The sequence below is a fragment of the Vigna radiata genome, chromosome 7 (assembly GCF_000741045.1).
Source record: "Vigna radiata var. radiata cultivar VC1973A chromosome 7, Vradiata_ver6, whole genome shotgun sequence".
Classification (NCBI taxonomy): Eukaryota; Viridiplantae; Streptophyta; class Magnoliopsida; order Fabales; family Fabaceae; genus Vigna; species Vigna radiata.
Window position 1 is genome coordinate 36722691 of NC_028357.1, and position 23076 is coordinate 36745766.

Below are 23076 nucleotides of genomic sequence, written 5' to 3' on the forward strand. Positions count from 1 at the left end.
ATTATCAATGCACAGGGTGAAATGATGAAAAAAGTTTTCTATTTTCAGTTTCCAAAAATTATAAATAATATTATTTTTATATTTCTAAATAAATGTTAAATTTAAAAGGCCTCTTGACCAAAAAAGAAAGCCTAAGTAGTAGTACAATTGATTTCGTGAATACTTGTCGTTATTTTTATTTTAAACTTTTATTATAAAAATATAACATATTTTGATACAAGTTTTGAACGGATTCTAAAAACTTTAAATTGATTATAAAAATTAAATTATTTTTAACAAAGATAGTTATATCAAACTATTATTATATAATTAAAAATCCTGTTATTATAGTTCTGTGTTGTTTGTTTTAACGGTAAGGAGATAAATTACAATGAGCACTAAGCATAAAGGGAAGAGTGATGGTCCAATGTTTGTGGACCCAAGAATCTGAATTTTTATTCTTTTTATCAAAGGGTATTTGAATCGAACGTTCAACCCAAAAACACTGTCAGTGCTGTTGTAGTAGTTGAGAGCTCATACTTTTGGAAAGGAGAACAAAGCAGCAGAACAGAGTGTGTCTGTCTCCATCTGTATGCACTTTGGACATTTGGAACCATCTCTTCTTTTTACACTCTCACAACCATCTTCCAAACTTCCCTCACTTCAACTTTATTTGCCTCTGATTGCCAAAGGGTATGTTTCGTTTCTTATAATTATCCTCATTCTCATCAAAGTCTGCCCCTTTGGCTTACTCTGTTGTTTCGATTTTCAATTCTGTGTTTAGTAACGTTTTTGAGGCTTGTGTTGAAGGCTGTGGAAAAAGGTGCTGTTAGTAGAGGAAAACAGTTTCTTTGGAAGAAATGGGTTGTTGGAATTCAGACATGAATTTCCAAATTTTCTTCTTTTCAATGTTGATTTTCGGTGCAACTTTCTGTGTTGCGGACACTGATCCACTTGATGGTATAGTATAATTCAGGGTTCTGATTTTGTAGTTTCGTTTCTAATTTTATGATGCTCTGTTTCGGTCAGATTAAAGCTTCACCCCAATTCTGTTTGCATGTGTTAGCTAGACGTTTTCTTTGAATGTGATTATTTTTCACACTTCACAGTTGCGGCAATCAATAGTTTGTATGTGGCTCTTGGCTCACCACCCCTTGAGGGGTGGAAAGCCATAGGAGGAGATCCCTGCTTGGAACAATGGCAAGGTGTGCGTTGTGTCTTCTCCAACATAACTGCTTTGTATGTCTCTCCTCACTTCCTTAAACGACTGTTGGTTGTTCAGTCTTGTTTTGTGTTCTATTTTCTTAAAAAAAGACTATTTTTTATCTTTTGCGTGGTGTTCTTGAATTGTTTAATTGATGAAGATGAATGTGATCCCTTAAGATACAGCTCTCTAAAATTTATATTTGGGTTGACAGGCTACTGGGAGGCATGAGTTTAAGTGGACAACTGGGAAGTAATTTGGATTTCCCATCCATCATAGAATTGTAAGTGTGTTTGATTTTTCAGGAAACGGTAAAGACCATTATCATTTGTTTCAAAACCAATGAGTTCAGTATTATATATTTGAATGAGGCAATCCAGAGTATTATTTTTTTTCCCCGTTGAAATTATGAACTTCTGTATGCCATGTCCATTTTCCTTGCCAAGAATGATTGGCTTCTGGGTAAATATGTTTGATTATAACCTGGCAACTGTTTTTATCAAGACTACAACCTGCAATAAAGCCTGTTTTAGAGCCTATCAAGCCTGTAACCACAATTTCAGAATCAACTTAGACCTCCACAGTTTGAATTCGTTAGCTAAAGATAGCTCTAGATAAACTCCCTATAATTCTGCCACCAAAGCTGGAGTTTTCACTATCGATTTTTGCATATTTACCACCCACCTTTCTTGTTCATCCCTTACAACTTCAGCACATCTTGCCAAGCCATTTAATCCTTGCACAGGCCCATCTGTATTTAAACAATGTCATCCAGCTGTAGGAGCTTCCCCTTTGACTGAGATCTGCGGCTTATTCTGCGTGACAGAGGGACTTGAGGGGCTTAATTTTTCCTTGTTGGCTTTGTACAATTCCCAATGCTGATAAATTGCCTCTCATGGCTTGAAGTGTCTCACAAAAGATAAAAAACAGTCATCAAGCTTGCTAGTGTTCATAGACTGGGCCAGATTTTATTTTATCCAATTCTGCAACTTTTAGTTAAAAACTTGCTCCTATTTTCGGCATCTATGATGTGGTTACCATATTTGAAAGGCTGTTGGACAATCTCTCAAAGCGTGTAAAGTTGTCTCCTCCATCTATAAATAATGTTTGTATGCTGAGTTTGTTGCTTTCCATTTGGATATCTGTAGATTAGTAAGAATTCTATCANGTGTGATCTGCCAAATGAATTTTTTAATCCTTTCAGGGTGCTTTAATTNTCCATATCTTGTTCCTAATATCATTAACCTGCAAACTTTGGAAATTATTTAACATTTTGTAAGCATTTGCTGCTGTAAATTCCCCTTTTTTGTTGCCTGCCCAAACCNTTTTATCTTCAGTAGCCTCTGTTGAGGGAGGAAGTAAAACAGTGATTCGTTGGACTGCTTAAGAGGGTAAAACTCTGTTTAGAAGCTATTATAGATCTTGATTAACTAATAATAACTTTGTTTTGCATTGCAAGATTTCAAATATGGAATATTGAAATTGTTGCATTTCTTTTATATACTTTCTTATTTTTGGTTTTGCAATTTTGCTTTCATTTTCATGAAAACCTCAAAAAGCTTTCTATTCCTCAATTGGGCAGGGATCTTAGCAACAACCAGATTGGAGGGGCCATTCCATCCAGTTTGTCCCCTACTTTAAGGAACTTGTAAGTTTTCTTTAATCACCAAATTCGTGACTTGTTTTATTGTACTGGCTATTGCTAAATCATTTGTATTCATATCCATAATTGATTATCCTTATGCTAGTTTCTATGTTTCTTTTTTATAAATTTAGGTCACTCTCAGCTAATCAATTAAATGGAAGCATTCCANATGCCTTGTCCTCATTAACTCAATTGTCAGACTTGTGAGTTTATAGCATTGCTTGTCTCCATGCTAAGTTGTTATATTTTTACATAATCCGTGTCTTCATTTTGAATATGATGCCACCTTTAGGTCATTAAAAGATAACCATCTGAATGGAGAAATTCCAGATGCATTTCTACACTTTACTGATTTGATGAATATGTAAGAAAATGTCCTAAATCACATTGATATTTCAGTGTCTTTACTTTTTGCACCATGACAAATCCTGCTCCTTGCTACAGGGATCTGTCTGGAAACAACTTGAGTGGTCAGCTGCCTCCCTCAATGGGGAATTTGTCATCTCTTAACACATTGTGAGTAAACTCTTACCACCTNAGGGCTNGTGCTTTCGTACTTGCTAAATGAAATGAATGCATCTTTTTAAAATTTTATTTATTTTGCAGAAATTTGCAGAACAATCAACTTTCTGGGACCCTTTTTGTTTTGCAGGACCTCCCTCTTCAGGATCTGTATATTTCTCATAAACCATAATCTCTTTGTAGACATAGAAATGAGTCAAATGACTGTTGTCCATATACCTATCTACTATTTATGCTTAGGAAGTTTAAACTGTGTTTAAGTTACACTGTGAATTTATAATGATATAGGAATATAGAGAACAATATATTCTCTGGGCCAATTCCTCCGGAGTTGTTGAGTATCCCTAATTTCAGGTGAGTCATGGTTTACACTTTGAGCATTTATTTTTCTGCTCTAAATGGTATTTTAGTCAAACTCCCTTCTTTCTCTGGCTAAACTGAAATCTTTGTTCAAGTATTATTNTTTTGTCCTTCATGGAGATGNTACATTCGAAATTTTCTACTTTAGTTTTATATACATAAAATGTAAAGCCATATGCTAAGATTATCCTTTTACAGATCATTGAAGCCTTTTTACTTTTGGCTTAGNTTCTTTGCATAAGGCCTTGTGGTAAAATAAATTCATTCAAATCCCCATTACCAGATCTCTCATACATGTTANTTATAGTAACATTTTCCTTGCAGAAAAGATGGGAATCCGTTTAATACTACTATCATTCCATCACCTCCAGCTGCATCCCCTGCACCCCTTGCTATGGCTCCCTCCCCAGAAATATCACCTTGGAAAGTGGCCANTAGTCCATCTGCTACCACCATAAAAGCTCCAATACCTGCAATTGCTGAGAGGTCTTTCAGAACCAAGAAATTAGTTTGGATTATTGGTGCANGCCTTTTAACATTTATTGCATTAGGAGTTTGTCTTCTTATGTTGTGGTGCTTTAAGAGAAGACCAGAGAACAAGAGTTATAAGAAACACAACATGAACGTGTATAAAAGATCTTTGCATAAACGTACAAGCAGTGACTCCCCTTTTGAAGCAACTGATGATGAGGAGAAAGGTAAATCTGATGACGAATTTTTTTATTCTTTTAGTGTGTTACATGTTTTAATATAACTTCTTAAACTCTATTTGCAATTCAAAAAATCAAACTCTATATGGGGTGAAGTACATGGAAAAAGAATATCTTCAATTTCAGAATGCAATAACATTTATGTATTAAACAATGTAGGATGGGGTTCAAAACTTCCACCCTTGCAGTCAGCGCCACCACATAAACTCCCAATCATTCCTGGAGAGAATTTAATCATTAATCGAGCTATCTTTGGTGAAGANACCAAAAGACAAATTGTAACAAATTCCATCAAAGTTTATACTGTTGCATCACTTCAGCAATACACAAATAGTTTTTCCCTAGAAAATTATATTGGCGAAGGCATGCTTGGCCCTGTTTATAGGGCTGAACTCCCTGATGGAAAGGTAATGTTCTTCTAGTTTATCNTAATTGGGCATTCTTATGTCAATGGAAGGAAAGGGAAAAAGAGTTAAATTTTCAATTTGAGTTAATTTTTTATTTATTTAAACAGCATTATTTAAAAGTACAGGGAAATAAAGACATTTGTTCATCTTTTTTGCTCCCTCTTAATAGTTTGAACAGTATTTCTCAATGTCGAAATAAAGACATGCTTGTAGATCCCTTGTTAGTCAGTTCAATCTTCGATAGTCTCAAAGATGCATCGCAGTTTANTACTTGACAAACATTATTTTTTGTAATGAATCTGATGCTTTGTGATTTTTGAAGATTTTTTCTATTGTGCTCACTTGACATGATAAGTTGCTAATTATTTTACTAGTTTCACTTATTCAAGTCGAGCTTCATATGCTAACATCATTCAAACTATCTTCATTGTAGTTACTGGCAGTCAGGAAGCTGAATGCTACTTCTTCCATTGACCTAAACCACGAACAGTTTCTTCAATTAGCTTCCAGTGTCTCCAAAATTCAACATGCTAATATTGTAAAGTTTATGGGCTACTGTGCCGAGCATAGCCAACACTTACTTGTATATGAGTATTGTAGTAATGGCACCCTTCATGATGCATTACATACAGATGCTAAACTTCAGATTAACCTTTCATGGGATGATCGCATTCAAGTGTCACTTGGAGCGGCAAGAGCTCTAGAGTAAGTTTAGCATTTAGTCACAAATCATTAACTCCTTCATGTAACTTGATAAACTCAATATTGTTAGTGAACAATGCCATCTTTTCTGGAGGTTGGAAACATATTTTTATGTCAGGTATTAAAAATAATATCTTAAGTCATGCAATATGAGCAATCCTTGCAAGGTAATTTTTAAGAATATAAAGACAAGTTGGATCTACATTTCCACATATAAAGAACTTATGTTTTAGACAGCTAACAATAGTGTTGTAATTTTGTTGGCAGCATTAATTTTGATCATCTTCTTTCTTCTCATTAAAAAGGTATTTGCATGAGTACTTTCAGCCACCTATTGTGCACGGAAACTTTACATCTGCTAATATACTACTAAATGACAAGTTGGAAGTTCAGGTCTCTGATTGTGGATTAGGTTCTTTACTATCTTCAGGCTCCGCAAGTCGGGTAACTCTTCAGCTTTAACTTTTTCACTTAATTTCAAACTGATACATACATAGTTCGGGGATTTGAAGTTTTGATTCTTCTGTGCTTTTTAAATATGCTTTCTAACATTCTTGTATTGTTAATAAATATGAAAAAATAGGAACATGTGTTTGTATTTCATTTTATGTTTATAAATCAAACTGCTAAAGGAAGAAGTTTTGAGAAACAATAAGATGCAGTTATTGGCCAATGGCAATTGACTTAACTGTTAGTATCAAGTAGCATGTATTTTATTTTAATTTCACCTGTTGATTTGTTAGCCAACAACTATCACAATGTTTTTCACCTATGAACTCCGAAGTGAGGATGCACTTTAGAGGAGCCAAATCCCAGTAAGCGCTTTCCTGAGGCCTTTGGTATGCACAAACTTTGGAATGGGTCAACCTTACCTTCCCCTTATATTGCATATACCAAAAAACTGGATGTAGTTATGAGACTTGTTTAGGTTTGAAAGGATTCAAAGAGACATTGTTCATTCCACACCCTCTTTCTAGGTACATCATGATGGCTGCTAACCAAATTTGACTTTAAAATTAGGTAAAGCCTAAATCCAATGGATAATCGGTCTGCTCTACAAACTATATGAAGGATACATATGCAACTAAATTACTTAAATTCCAAGTTGTCCCTACACTCAATTTCTGAAAATTCACTTCACATATGCATGTGGGGATTGTTATGCTTGTCAGATAGCTCACAGGAGCAACTAAAAGTTAACTTTTCTCCATTTATTGTTCATCTATGGCTAACACTAGTGCATCTATTTTCAGTTGTCGGGACACCAACTCACAACTAATGGTTACAGTGCCCCAGAATACGAGAATGGAAGTTATACACTTCAAAGTGATGTCTTTAGCTTTGGAGTTGTAATGCTAGAACTCCTCACTGGACGAAAATCCTATGACAGGTTAGCGATCCTTTTAGTTATTAAATACTCGTGTTTGATAAAGTCGTAATTGAAGAGTTGGATTTGGCTAAGGCACCATTAATTATGTGTGTTTGTAGCTCACTGGCTCGTGGAGAGCAGTTTTTGGTTAGATGGGCAGTCCCTCAACTCCATGACATAGATGCATTGTCAAAAATGGTTGACCCTTCTTTAAATGCAGAATATCCTAAGAAATCCTTGTCACGTTTTGCAGACATTATTTCCTCATGTATACAGGTAATTTTCTGTCTACTGTTTAATGCCAAATCCAATAAGAGATGTTGAAGTCACTCAACTTGTCTCACGATTCATTGCACAAATTTAATCTTCAAGAATCAGATATTGAGCCTGCTTATCACCAAAAAACCAATGACTTCAACCAATTAACGAGGGTTGGTTTACATTTTAGCCCTGTCATTTGTAGTCTAAAAATTCTCATTTGTTAAGACAATGTGTTTATGAATCTTCTTTCTTATATGGTGCTCACATGCTCACGCTTGAATTCCCTGCATAGGACCTCTCAAGAAATAAGGATATCATTTCATATTTTCTATAATGCTGGTTGATGCAGTTTATCTACTTTATCTGTGGCAATAATAATCAGTATCTTTATCAGGGTTGAATGATATAATATGATATCACTTTCTTATGGCCTTGTCAATTTGTTTTTCTTCCAGCATGAACCTGAATTTCGACCAGCAATGTCAGAAATTGTTCAGGACCTCTTGCGAATGATGTAGATGTGGTGTAGCTGTTAATTAGATGAACTGCCATAGCCGGTAAAAGAAGCTATGGTTAACAATTTTTCTGGATGTTACATATTCATTCTTTTATCTTATTTTTTTCATTGTCATTAATCGTTTTTTAATATTTGAGTCTGTTGTGTTGTATGTATTATCCAAAAGCAAAATTCTTACATTATCTAGTTTTTTCAAGTACTTCATATACCAATATGTTTGTAATAGTAAGACAAGAGGTGTGACTCATGAACATGACCTTCCAGCATAATATTAGATCTTCTTATGAGAATTTTTTTGACTCCTAGATTGTACAATCTGAAAAGGACGGAAATGAGAATTTTTAAAATTCTTGTACTCTACAGAACTTGCGCGATATCTTCCTAATAAGTTCTTAAAAGAAGTATTTTGTTACGCTTTAGGAAATTATATAACTACATTGATCATATAATTAATTATTTATCTTACAATATTAAGGATTTCTGGCTAAAATTTACAAACTATATTATTGTACAAGAAGTGACACATGCTTATTGCAATGCAAACTATCTATGCAAATTCTTTTAAACGTTTTCAAAATTGAAGTTTCTACTATAAAAAATGTTAACCGTGGCAAGAGAATTTCAACTATGTTAACGTACATGAACTTTATTGTGTTTACTACATTATATTAATGATTAGTGGCACTTTGTTCAGCGTCATGATAACTGAATTGAGATACAAATGATTTATCAAGGAAATTTTATTTTGAAGAGTTTCGTATCATAAGTTGTAAAAAATTTAAACAATTAAAAAATGAAACGTATACAAAACATATTAATATACAATTAATAAAAACCACATCATAAAAAAATTAGTTATATAAAATTTCTATAACAATGGTTATATGCTACTTAAAGAAGTATATATTCCAAAACCTAAGTATTATTGTTGTTACTTCATATTAATATGTTGTTGCTACATATTAAAATGTCATAAAACAGAATACTTAATTCAACAAAATGTATATTTCATGATCTTTCTCCACCTTATTTGTATATCTGAAGTTATCTTCATTTTCTAACAAAAGCTCTTATCTAGTTATAATATCTTCAACTTCTTCCTTGTTGTAGAAGCTGACAATAATAGAATAAAGATCACGAACAGAAGAATGTGTGTCGGTCCTGTTAGACATGTACGGAGTTGTCTTTGCTCTTTCATCTTCAAAATCGGACTCCAGTCTCCTTCTAAATTCAAAACAAGTTGAAGATTGGGTTCATGCAAACAAGGTATGCCGCCACACTTTACTTAGTGCACTCTCTAATGATTTGTTCGTTCTTATAAGGAATCGAAAGACGTTTGAGATTCATTGATTCTCAAATACATTGTTGAAGATATAGTTAGACAAAGGTTTATTGTTGGAAATTACTATCATTGGGAAATGGTTGAAGACAAGGACATAAAGTCGCAAATCAATGAGTACCACAAACTGTTCGAAGATATCAAAGCGGAGAACGTTCTTTTACCAGATGAATTTGTCTCACAACTTCTGACAGTGAAACTACAGTCTCAGGAAATATTGTTTTGTCATCTTTTTACAACAACTTATTATGAATTTTCTAGTTATAATATCTTTAATTTCTTCCTTATCTCTTATTATGAATTTTCAATTGTTATTAATCTTGACATTTAAGTTCGTACGACACAAAAGAAAAACAAATAAATTAATGTTTTAGTTTGAACTTTGTAGTTTTAACTACTAAACAAGTCAAAATATAAATAATTATCTTTTTTTTTTTTTGTTTGAAACTTCTTCAACATTAAAATATCATGTATAGACATTAGAAATAAACTGTAAACAAAGATTTATTTTTTTAATTATTCATATTAAATATTGGAGAAATATACAATATTATAGATTTTGTGACTGCCTTCATAAAACTCATTTTGAGTGTGTTGAGCTTTTCAATGTGGTCAATGTGATGATTAGCATACTCGTTGAGTTTGAAGATAAATGGTTCCTCATATCTAAACTTATGTGCATCTATCAAGATTCGTCCCTCCAAAGACTAATTGCTTAATAATAATATTCCGAAGTGATATGTTTTGTACTTTTTAAGATTCAATCTTTGGAAAAGCTTGGAGAAGATATTTTGTTTCCACAACATTCTTGTGACAAATGTAGTTCAATGCACCAAAGTCTCTTCCCTTGACTAGACACAACCTTAGCTCTGGTCAACTCGTCGAACTTGGCTCAAGCTGAATCAACTATATTCAACTCAATTCAATCGAGTTTGGGTCAACCCAACTTGACCTAGGCTAGGACAAACTTAACATAACTTGGATTGACTTGATCTTGATCATACTACTTGAACCTAACACAACTTAGATGAACGTAGACCCACCCTAACTCAATTGAATGTGGATTTGGCTCGACTTAACTTAATCTACATGTTGACTTGGCTCGATCTGAACTTAAACCGAATTATGAGTGGAGAAACTTAGCTTGAGCTAGCACTCCTATTTTTTATGTTGATTTTAAGTATAATTGACATAAAAAGTCTCATCATATTTATAATTTTATCATCGATTAACTTAGTATGATAAGTGGATTATAACATCCGTAATAAGTCATTATAAAATTTAATTTTTACATTAATAAAATTAGAGTTCAATTGAAAATAATAAAATTATTACAACTATAAAGAAATAAGAATATTAAATTGAGATGATACTCCCACTCTTAAAAGAAAAAAAAAATAAAAAAAAATAGTGAAAACATCATAGTCATAGAATTAAAATTAAAATTTTCAATTATATAGGTGTAGAAATAAGATAATTATCATTATATATATATATATATATATATATATATATATATATATTTGTGAGAAATTTAATTTTAGTTAAGTGTAGTGTTTCAAACCGTATTATTCTACATTGATTAAGTATTGTTTGACTTTGATAATGTGATTTAATTTTACCTTATATCTAACTATATATAAGTTAGGTTATTTTAAGAAGCAAACATCCTTTCCTATTTATCATATTTATCATGATCTTGGGACCAAATATAAACTCAGTTGTAGAAATACTAAAGAAAGATAATGATTCATTTTTTTTATGTACAAATGAGGATTTCATACACTAAGAAGGCAATTTTTTCAAATATTTTCTCCAAAGTTCATTTGTCATCATTGTAGTAATCCTTCCTTTGTAGTTGTTATACTTCTTTTATGAATTATTTTTGATTTGATTTTATAGTTTTAACGTCCTCACCAATTTCTTGGATGGATTCCTTTGTTTATGTACTTTTCAATGATTAAAACTTGGGAAATAAAGACAACACACATGAGTGTTCCAATCCCTTAAACAAAAAGACAAGTTAAATACTCTAAATTTTGAGAGTCATCTCCTACATTTTGAATATAACTGTATTAATGTGATATTTTGATTTGACCTATTTTTATAGGACATGAAATAGTTTTCAACATAAGGGTAACCCTTTTGATTTTTTTACATGAAAAAGTTGTGATTGATTTTGAAATTTTAATTTTGTTTTTATTTAATCCATTCTTGTTTGATTTTTGTGCTCTTAAAAAGTCATCGATTAAAGGTGTGGATTTGATTTATAATTCATAGATCATTTGTAATCCACGAAGGAATTTCAGAATATTTTAATTTCTAAAATTTTCTTTTAAAATGGATTAAAGTTAAGGTTAAGGTGGATTTAATCTCGTTACAAAATTTTCATCAATTTATAGATACAAGATATTTAATCTAGGTTGAAAATTGAAATAAGTTGACTCAGATCAAAAGTCGAGTTGAATCAGTTCAAGTCATTTAACATTCAGTTCAGACCACTCGATTCTATCTTTCGATCAATTCAATTTGAACTTTAACTCAAATCGACTTGATTCAATTCTTTAATTTGACCAACGTGGGTTGACCTTTGATTGAAGTTGACTTAGAACCTTCATCCTAAATGATTTGGTTCCATTTTTAATCAAAATCAACTAAGTTCAACATTTGGTCTAGACCGATTCACATTGACTTACAATTCAAACTAACTTATCTTAATCTTCGACTTGAACCAACTTATCTTGTTCAATGCAACTCGTCTTAACCTTCAATTTAACATAAGATATATTTGAATCATCTTAACTTAACTTAAACATAGTTTAACTTGAACCTAGCCTGATTAATCTACTTGACTTAATTTCCACTATGATCTAATCCATCTTTCTTTCTTTCGCGGGTTATTTGATTTTATTAGTTTTTTCAACTTGGATTCATGTGGATATGAACCAAACTTTATAGACGAGACCAAATTAACAATTTTATTGTTGACAAACATTTCGGGTATAAAGTTTTATAAATACAAACTGTGTTTTGAATAATAATTTTCTGATCGAAAGTTGATTCTTCATTTACTAAAGGATCAAGTCAATTAATAAAGCCAGGAATGAGAATATGTAATTTGCTTTTTTTAGTTATTTTAAAACTTTTATGATGAGTAGAAAAGAAAAAGAAGAATTATTAGTCTGGTCCATGCCCTTCTCAGATCTGAAGTGGTAATTAATTCTTAATTTCATGTTGACAGACATGGCCAATCGAAAACACTGACATAAAACATTGGGAGTTTTTGTTCTTGATTGTCCCTAATGCTTGTTTGTCAGGTTATGAAATTCCTTGTTAGCACAGTCTGCAGGCAACACACATGCAAAATGTTTCGTCTTGTTTTCTTTCTCCAAGAAGAATCCAATGCACCCATCAGCTTTACTGCTTATAACTCTAATACAAAATTAATTAATCACTATTTTTATTTTATCAAAGTTTTAGTTACAAATAAATTAGTAATTTATTTAAATTAGATACTAATTTATAATTAATAGTATGAGTAGTTAAAAACTTGGTAAATAATATTAGAGAAAAAAATTATATTTCATTTTATAAAATGATTATAATTTTTTATTTATAATAGAACTTATTTTAGATATTTATAATTTTTACTTCAAAAAATCATATCTAACTTAATTAATATATAGTGACTGATTATTTTAGTTTTTAAAATTAGTTCTTAAAGTATATGTTTACCAGTAATTATATTAAAAAAAATATTGGCAACAAAACTAAAGTTTGATTTTAATTAACGAGCTAAAATTTATAAGATTTCATTAGAAAACCCTTCATTATAATTTTTATTTTAATATGCTACTTAGTAAAATATATACATGAATGAATGTAGTCATTTTTTTAAACATATAACATAACATATAGATTTTTTTCCCATTAGGTTTTAATTATAATTTATTTTAAAATAAACTTAAGAATTAATTATTATCTTTTTCAACATATTAACTTTTTAAAAATTAGTTTTTTATACTTAAAAGTATCGTTTTCATTTACATTGTTTTTTAAATGATTAGTAGAAACATATGCGCAATGCATACTTTTACTTTATGATAGCAAATAAAATTAATTCTATTAATTATTAAAATAAAAAAAAATGTTATTGAATTTATAAAAAGTGTATTTTTAAAAAGTAATCATAAAAAAAATATTTATAAAATATAAAGGATAGAATGATTAATAAAGGTCATTTATATTAATTAGGACAAAATAAAATATTTACATAAAAAAGTAGTTACCAAATAGTTTCCAACAAAATTTTTATTTATTAATAGTTATAGATTATTATAGATTATAGATACATAAATTAACATTAAAATATAAAAAAATACATATGAAATTTAAAAAGTATTTTATGTTAAAAAAACTAAAGTAAATATTTTCTAGCATGAATTGAATAGGGAATTAGATATAAAACAAATTATTTTAAGCCAACACAGTCTTCTTCGTATTATAAAAAATATATTTCATTAACTTTTGAAATTTAAAGAGAGTACGCATTTATGCTAATAATAACTTTAAATTCTTATTACAAATTTAAAAGTAAAAACTAATTAAGTATATTTTTGTTAGAGTCTATTTATGCTAAGTTATAAATTTAAGAAATGGAATATATATATATATATATATATATATATAATCAGACTAACTGACATTAATTCATAAACTTTAAAAATTAATTATTTTTTTATTTGGACAAGTTAATGCTAACTCTTAACTTTGAATTTGAATATAGTTAATAGTTATAATAAGTTATATCAACTCTAACGATAAAAATGATAAAAATTATATTTTGTCTCTCCTCCAAATTTTCTCAAATTCGAATATATTTTATTTTTAAAATTGATATAAATTACTCTCAGGTATTTTTAAATTTGAATATATTGTGTAAAAACGGTTCAAGTAATAGAGGCAGAAAACAGAGAGATAGAACCTAAAAACAGAAGAAGAACCCGAAAACAAAGAGGAGAAATAAGTTTCTAATTAGGATTTCATAATAGTAAATTGGATTTTAATTAAGATAAAGTAAATTTAATTGTAATAAAGAGGATTTAATTCATGTCAAAGACTTTTAACATTGTTACATCAATTGGACTGATCCTACCAGTATTTCTGTCCTTAGCATTTTTTGTAATGCTATCAGAAAAAAGGACCAACTCGAATCGTTTTTACACAATATAAGACAATTTTAAACTTTAAAATAAAAGTGAGACCATTTTAAACAAAAGTTATGAACCGATGGGACAAAATAGATATTAAACCTAAATAAAAATAAATATAATAAAATAGTTTAAATTATGCTTTTGACTCATTTTCTAATTTTTAAAATTGAATATATTTTATTTTTAGAATATCATAATTATTACGATTTACTTTAATGACCACATGTAAAAAAATGATAAATTAAGATATAATGTAACATGTCATTCAATAATATAAAACTATTAAATTAAACATTCTAAAGTATCATAATCATATAAATATATATACAATTAACTCCAAACTCAATTATCCAAATATATGTTTTGATTTGAGACCAAACTCAATTATCCAAATATATGTTTTGATTTGAGACTTCACTATAAGTATGTAATAGTAATATTTATGTTTTGTAGGGTCATAAATCTCACGAGATCAATCTTTCACGTCTAAGACCAAAAGTCTAGGGTAAAGACTTTTTACTACTCTCTTCCTACTCTATTCATTTCTATATGAGTTAAATGAATTGAAATATAGCATGATACCCTCTTTCTAAACTCTCATATGTCAAGCATACACTAAACATCACAAAATATAAAAAAAAAAATTCTTGAAATTCTCTCAATAATTATATCACACAAAACATATCAAAGTTTCTCATATTTCTCCTTGAAATCCTCTCAAAAATCATATCACACATAAACATATCAAAGGTCCTTATACTATCGTTACAAACTAACCATTATATTAACATTCATAAAAAGAAATATACATAAACCAGAAAAGCACATGTGAAAGGTTGTGTTGGACTTTGCTAATCTCGCCTAGCAAGAATACATATTCGTTTTGCGAATAGTGCTCAACAGTACTCTCACCCAATAACCAGATAGCTCGCCTAAAAAGATCGTCACTGGACCCCAAAGACTAAATGTATCATGAAAGTCCTCCAACGAGACTTGTCTTGCCCAACCGCATTCAAGTTAGTAGCTCTCTGACTTTGAGCTCGCCCACTGACCATATTATTGCTCAACGAAAGCCAAGTCAGTGATTTATCTGACTTTAGTTTTGCCTAGAGAGTATACTCTCGTCCAATGACCACCTAGTCAATAACTATCTAACATTGACCTCAACGAGTATATGCTCACCCAACGAGTTTGCATAATTTTGTAGATTTATGCATACAAGCCTCAATTTAGTCTAACACTAGCCACAAACACCAAAATAATCAACCATCTGATTATGCATAATTCAATAACTTAATTTACTTCAATTACAAGATCAATAATTCAACACATCAAATTTCAATCCCTTTTTTCTAAAAATAATTCAAACTTTCTAATCTCATTTCAACGTATCAAATTTCATCAGACAATTCAATTACACAAATCAACTATTATACAAGCCTACAATAAACCATTATACCTAATAAAAAAGCCCCATATCACCATCATCCTACGCAACGCCTTTTATTCCCTCTTTTCCAATATATACGAACACTTTCATCAGATGAGGGACGAATACCACACAAAAAAACCACACAGAACACACTTGTTTAAACTTACCTTACAACTCTATTTTCCAAGATTAAAAGGGATAATTAGTTGCCTAAAAATGAATCTACCCCATTTCATGTGCATTTTAACTTTTCCTCATTGCTTCTTGTCTTTTCCAAGGACAATAAATGCATCCTTCCTTTGACACCAACAATTCACTCTGTTCCTTAACTAACATTAGCTGTGCAAGACCAACTTCACTCATGGAACCACCAAAAAAACCTTTGAGCCTTCCCTCAACAATAATGTTTCTTCTTTGAAGAACCAAATACTTGGTTTCCAACTGTGTAGAATTCCAACGTAACAATGGGTTGTTGTGTGAGTTCTAGTCACAAAACCTCCACCTCGCCACTAAGAAAGTTCCGTGGTTCTCCACAACATCTCACTCACCGAGAGAAACCTCTAGAAAGCAGCACAGAGGAAGAAAGTGAGACCGTGAAGCAAGTTCTCTTGGAAGCCCCGAAACGGAATCCGACAACCTTTGCCAAACCAAAACCTCAAAAGCCACTCCAATACAAGGTCAGAGATGAACAGAGCAAAGTTCAGAAGAAGTCTTTGCCCATTTATAAAGCGGAAGATCCCTCGGATGAAGTTTGCAGCTTGAGCGAAACCGTGTCCACCACTACTTCAATCACCGAGCAAGGACACGAATCGCGCAAAAGGGTCGATGTATCTCAGGCCAAATTGCTGAAAAATCGTTCTTTTCCCGTTGAGAGAAGAGAGAGAACAGTGCATGGTGCAAGGAACAATGTTAGGTCTGTGAGGCTGGTTCAGTGCAGAGACCAAACGACTCAGAAAACGGGCAGCGGTGGAACACTTCGCCGGCGAGATCCAGCCGAGAAATCTTTCCGGCAGTCAAGGTCGCCGGCTACCGGAGGATCTAGGTCCGTTGGGGGTCGAAACCCATCTGTGAGAAAAACTAACCGTTGCCCGGCAAGGGTAATAACAAGCACGGCGGGAAACAGTTGCCGGAGAAAGGAGAATCAGGCGACGGCAAGGAAATGGGTTTCTGGCGGCGAGTCTCTGGAGAATCCACTTGTGTCATTGGAATGTTTCATATTTATATAGGATTTAGTGATTGTGCAGCGGTGGTGGGTGGCGCCACCAGTGAGCCACCGTTGAGTAGGTGAGCTAAGTGTGAAGTGATGTTCTGAGTAGTCGGCATTTATTATTTCTGTACTTTCTTCAATCTTCTTAATTACTTGTGCAGTTTGGATGTAAATATGGTAAGTCAAAGGTCTGATATAGGACATTGTCTTAACTTTGGACTGTGACAATGGCAAAGTCCAAAAACAAAACAAAAAAAAAGGTAAAAAATTCCTGCAGAAGAATTTAAAAAACAACTGAATTTGTTGGTAGAATAGAGCCAATGTTTTGGAAATTATCCTCTGCAGGAAGATTTTGGATAATGTTTGATACGATAGAAAGAGTGGATTTTTTTTCCTGCAGCAGCAGCACAGTTTGTTTTTTACCTTAGGTAATATTTACCTACAGAACAGAGAACACAGTTTTGATTACAGGTGGGAATTCGATTTCCATGCATATATGAACGGGGTCGGTTCAATTTCTTTTTTCCCGAAAACCAGCTAAAATTCGATTACCTAGAAATTGAATTCAGAGTTAGTTTTTTTTTCTAAATATAATTTTTTATTTAAAATTTGTGCAATTTTGAATTAGAGTTTAAAAAAAAGTTAGATGTTTATTAGATGAATAATATATTTATTTATCTAATATATTATTTATTTTATTTTCAAATTTTCAAAAGAGAAGAAAATAAAGTAAAAAAAATTATATGTTTATTAGATGGAAGTATATTTATATTTATATTTATATTTGTGTTAGATTTTGATCAATAAATTTTTTTAAATGTATTATTTTATTTTTTTGAATTTTTAAAATAATAGGAGATGTATTAGCATAATTTTTCCCATTATGCAAGTATATTTATACATACGGTTGGATTTTGATAAATAATTTTTTTAAATGTATTATTTTATATTTTTGAATTTTTAAAACAATATATGATTAAAAAATTAATTAAGAAATGGAGGTAAGTTATTATTAATATTTTGTAATTAGTGTAATTGTTTGAGATAATAATATTGAAAAATGTATAAGTATATGGATAAGTAATTTAAGTTTATTATTATTCTTTTGTTGAAAGTTTATAAAGTAGGAATTGATGATTAGTGCATTTTATTGAAAATTGGAAAATTAAATTGATGCATAGGTTATTAAAATTATATTTTAAAAAATAAAGGAAAAAATAACTTACTGACAAATGAATATTAATATTGTTAAAGGATAATTAAAAGTGAAATTACTTTTGCACTAAATAAATATATATTTAGTGGATAATAATTATTGGAAAATAAATAAACCTAGAATTCACATAATTTAAAATAAAACTAAACTGAGATATTACAATATTTTTTTTCATTGATATAAGTTTAATGTTTCATATCTTCGCTTGTTCGATGGGTATTGATGAATGTATATATTTTATTTTAACGAACAAGTAAATGTTTTGTGAAGTTGGAAAATGTATGAGAGATTAGTTTATAAGTTGAACTTTTCTTTTAGTGTTGATCACTTATGCAACAGTTGATTTGATGCACCAGCTGATTTGATTTCAACTGTATAATGTAAAAGGTGATTATTAATAAGTTTCATCAATGTTGTGTTTATTTGCAGTGAATTTACTATTTACTATTTATGAGAATTAACGAGGGATGAATTGGAAACTTAATGTGTTCACTTCAAATGAATTGCGAAGAGTGAATTGAAGCGATTTGCGGGATGAGTGTATTGTTCACTCACCTGCATATGGGAAGAGATTTGGAGGAATGAAAGCGACTTTGTTTGAAATGCCCTCTTGTTAAAAAAAATCTCAGTTGAGACCCAATTAAAATATTAGCCACTTGTTCTGCATATTAACACACAACATTCACTTGCACTGCATATTAACACACAACGTCCACTGTGCATTCACAAGTATCACTGTTTTGAGCTACAGGCTTTGTGATAAAACAGAGATAGGTATGAGCTTCTGAAGTTGCTTCATAAAGCCATTCAACAGTGAAGATTCTTGCATTGCACACAGAAAAGATTCTTGCACCATTGATAATACACTGAAAAGATTCTTGCACCATTGCTTCATAGAGACATGCTTTTCAACCATAGAACAAGCATTAATATCTGCTTCGTATTTGGTTTTTGTTTTCATTGAGCAAGACCATTTTGTGTGCATGCGTTGAGTGCGGAAGAGAACATTGCAGACAAAGCTCGCGTTGGAAGAGAACATTGCAGACATAGCTCAAGTGAGGATCCATATGAGTGAATTGTTGTTAGGCAAGCATGTTTCTGTCATTTTTGTAGGGTTAGTGGTAGATGAAGAAGCTGAGGTTGGTGGAAGATGAAGAAAGGAGGTGATTGATGAAGAGAAACAGTGTTTGAAGCTCGAGAAGACGATGAAGAAGCCTGCGTATTCAGTTACAGTAACAGGCATATTCAGTTATAGGCCATGAAGAAGAAGAAGGCGTAGCTGTATCCAGTTACAGCAGTACCGTATTCGGTTACAGCCATGGAGAAGAAGAAGGCAGAGTTGTGTATTCGGTTACATGAAGCTATATCCGATTCTAGGCACGGTTCAAGTGGCTCGTATTCGGTTACCCAACCCCTCCATTACCACGCTTGTCTACGTTGGACGTCGTTGACGATGGAGGATGCAATGTCCTTGACGATGAAGACAAATGTGTTGTTGATGATGGAGGATGCAGCCACAATAGGTCGATGATGATGAAGAAGAAGTTGTTCGTCATGGTGGAGCATGCAGCGATGATAGCATGCGCGAATCCGGTCTTGGGTTCCCTGCAACTCCTCCATTTTGCTTCGTGGTTGGAAATCTTTGGCGGCTTGATGTTCCTTCAACCAGCGACGACAGTTTCTGTCATGGTGGAGGATGCACGGAGGTTGCCATGGTCGTTGAAGCACTGGACGAAGGAGAGGGATGCCCACACAACAGGATGCTGAGAAGAGTGCAGATATGGCGTTATTGGCTCCAAATTTCATAATCGTAACTTTTTGTTTGTGATGCTTTCTAATGTAGGTCTTCTGAAGGTGGTGAAGGACAAGCTTGAACGTTCATTGCCAAGCTCTTCTGTGGTGGAAGTTCATCAAGGACCTTCTATGTTGTGTGTAGTCCAGGGCATTGTCATCTTTGGATTTTGAGTTTAATTTCATGGTAAGGGAAGGAATTAATCATGGTTTTTTTTGTTGGTATTGTGAAGATGTTGGACGTGTGTTAAGTAGGAGTTATTGCTTTGGGTGAAGGTTCTTTGTGGATGTTTTTGGGCCAGTAAGCAAGAGTTGTTTGTTTGGGTGAAGAAGGTTATTTGTGAATTTTTTCGGCCAGCGAAGATTATTCACTTTTGTAGTTGAACATTGAAGATTTGTACTTATTTTTGTGCACTTGGTTGATGAATTGGAACCACTTTGTTCAAGGTAGATTATTAACTTTTGTAATTGAACATTGAATATTTTTACTTATTTCTCTGCACTTGGTTGATGAATTTGGAACCACTTTGGTTACGGGTAGATTATGATTTAAAACAGTTGTGATTTTATTGAACCATGATCCAATTTTATCATATTCACAAGTTTAGTGTTAGTTAGTTAAAAAACATTGAAATTTACCATCCAACTTCTATATTCAAGAATTAGTGAATCTTTGAGTACAATGCTTGGAGTTTGAGTGGAAAATTTTGCCTAATTCATACTTGGATATCCACATTCACAAATCTTCAACAGGTAAGTGTTATTGTTTGTTTATTTTTAATAAATATATGAATGCCTTTTTAATGTGTTATTTAAATATTTTTGGTTTTTTTAATTAATATATGAATGTATTAATGTATTTTGTTTATGTATGAATATATGATATATGAATGTATGAATATAGGAATGAATTATGTTTAATGAATATATGAATGCATGAATGTAATTATAGTGTGTATATTTGTTTAAGTAAATAGAGATGGGAGAAGAATTAGATTTATCGTACTTGGATCGTGAAGATATAGATGATGATATGGTTGGTGTAGACTTTAATATAGTCTCGATGCTACATCAACAATTACAAATAACCACCTCACTAGTTGCATTAACAATGTTATGCATTGTTTATCATGTCTTGAATTTATTGAATATGTGCTCGAGTGATCCAAGTAGTACCATATCTCTCCCAAATTTGTTGAAGAAGGAGCATTTGACTTCGTTTTTTTAAGGAATGATGAAGATATTCAACATGTGTTTCATTGGCATTCATTAATAGTCACAATGGAGATAATGTATTTTTATGTGAGTTTCCTGAAGGTTGAGAAGTCTGACTATATTTGTGGTCCATCACCCACCGATGATGGTGGAGTTACTGATGTTAATCTTTGGAATGTTTTGTAAGTAAGATAATGTAATTTTTGTTTTCTTTATGCACTTGTTTTTATGACAGACTTGTAATGGTTTAAGATACAACAATTGAATGTTATAAGCATTTTATGTGAATTATTTATTTGAAAATTTATTTCATCAACACGCAATCTTAATGAAGAGTGAAAATTGAGGCACGATTATCATTTTGTCATATCTTAGTAGTTTGCAAACATGTTCATCACAACTTCAACATGTATATGAGTCACCACTATAGGTTAGATGTCATCATGAAAGTAGTTGACCATATGTTTGGAAGCAAGGTATGAAGAATATTAGTCACCATATTAGGACCCACAACTTTGGCCAAATCCAACCATAAAAAGAACCGAAATGATCAGTCAAAATTGCAAAGAATTAAGATTAAAATAAATATCAGAAAATGAGGTCACCCAAAAAAGTATTTTAACTATCAAACATCGGAACACACCAAAAAAACATTATCTTTACAATTCTAGAATTAGAAAATCCAGTTATCATAATTATTTGTATTCAACTTTTGTAATTTCAATCATTAAATTAGTAAATTTTCTATTCACTTTTATATTTCCAATTTCATTATTTTTATCTAATTAATTTCACAACAAAATTTTGTATCATTTTATTAAAAATTAAATATTTTGAAAGAAAAATGAAACAAAAACAACTTACGTATTTAAAAAAAATCAATTTTTTTGGTTAAAATAAATAAATTTGTACAATTATTTGAAACTAAAATTACGTAATACCATTTTTAGCGACATATTTACATAACTTTTTCTACACCTATTAATAACTTTTACTACTATTCTTAATTAAAAAATATAACTAAAACAACATTTTTCAATATTTAAATAATCATTTCTAAATATAAATTATTTTCAATTTTTAACTCATCAGTGCAAATTTATCTTCTAAAATTTTAAAAAACACTAAAAATATAACTACATTATTTTTCCGATCTTAAAATATTATATTTCTTTTTTTAAATTATCCTATTTTAAATTTAAACGAAAAACAAAATAAAACAAAAAAAAAAAATCGAGCTCAGAATTCGGTTTGACTGGTTTTCCGACCAAAATATAGAAAAACGAAAGTCATAATTTGACTCCACACACCAATCAATGTCCACTTTTCTTCAGAATGTATTGATATGAAGAAAATTAATATAACCAATATTATTAGCATGACAACTTAACATGCCAAAGATCTCAAACTTTCACATCAACAAGAAACGGTTTTATTCAAGGAGGATAATATATTAGATAATATTTTTTTAACAATATTCTTTTGACAATATTTAAATATTATCCAGGTATTATTTTGTGATTAGTTTAAAATTACTTCACAATCAATAATAATAATCATAAATATTATTAATGACCAATCACATAATAACAGATAAATAATGTTTAAATATTATAAAAAAATATTATTTAAATATCATAATAACAGATAAATAATGTTTAAATATTATAAAAAAATATTATTTAAATATCATTATACGTTCAAGAACACTTTGAACTCTTTCACTATCACCATAGTTAAAGCCCACAAACAACACAAAAGGTAACCACATTACCAAAACAGGTATAGTCAAATCATCCTAGCATCTGTCGAAAAATGTTTGATTTATGTTCTTTCCTCTTTACATAGTAACAACATTTTTATTGTTTTGAAGACAATTCTCGTTTTTTAAGTGTATGCAGTCAAGGTTTGTTCTTCCTCCAACATGCCTGTTCATTAACTCACCATCTCTTTTTTTTTTCTTCGTCTTGATGGGCCAACTCAATCT

General features: G+C 31.0%; 2 protein-coding genes across 2 annotated transcripts; both read left to right on the plus strand.

Moving 5' to 3' along the window:
* Positions 1 to 496: 496 nt before the first annotated feature.
* LOC106769060 (protein STRUBBELIG-RECEPTOR FAMILY 3) lies at positions 497 to 7884 on the plus strand. Its single transcript, XM_014654521.2, has 17 exons — positions 497 to 672; positions 790 to 939; positions 1089 to 1218; positions 1398 to 1466; positions 2766 to 2831; positions 2960 to 3031; positions 3121 to 3192; positions 3273 to 3344; positions 3435 to 3500; positions 3639 to 3704; positions 4035 to 4408; positions 4580 to 4827; positions 5261 to 5532; positions 5835 to 5973; positions 6783 to 6919; positions 7018 to 7174; positions 7615 to 7884. The coding sequence occupies exons 2-17, from the start codon at positions 840 to 842 to the stop codon at positions 7675 to 7677; spliced, it is 2103 nt and encodes a 700-aa protein (XP_014510007.1). The 5' UTR covers positions 497 to 672; positions 790 to 839; the 3' UTR covers positions 7678 to 7884.
* Positions 7885 to 16124: 8240 nt separating this feature from the next.
* On the plus strand, positions 16125 to 16886 carry LOC106766387. The gene has a single exon (XM_014651117.1). The coding sequence runs from the start codon at positions 16125 to 16127 to the stop codon at positions 16884 to 16886; it is 762 nt and encodes a 253-aa protein (XP_014506603.1).
* Positions 16887 to 23076: the final 6190 nt, after the last annotated feature.

What these genes read in the sequence shown, in the direction of transcription:
- LOC106766387 (XM_014651117.1), top strand. Translation starts at nt 16,125, where the DNA reads ATGGGTTGTTGTGTGAGTTCTAGTCACAAAACCTCCACCTCGCCACTA.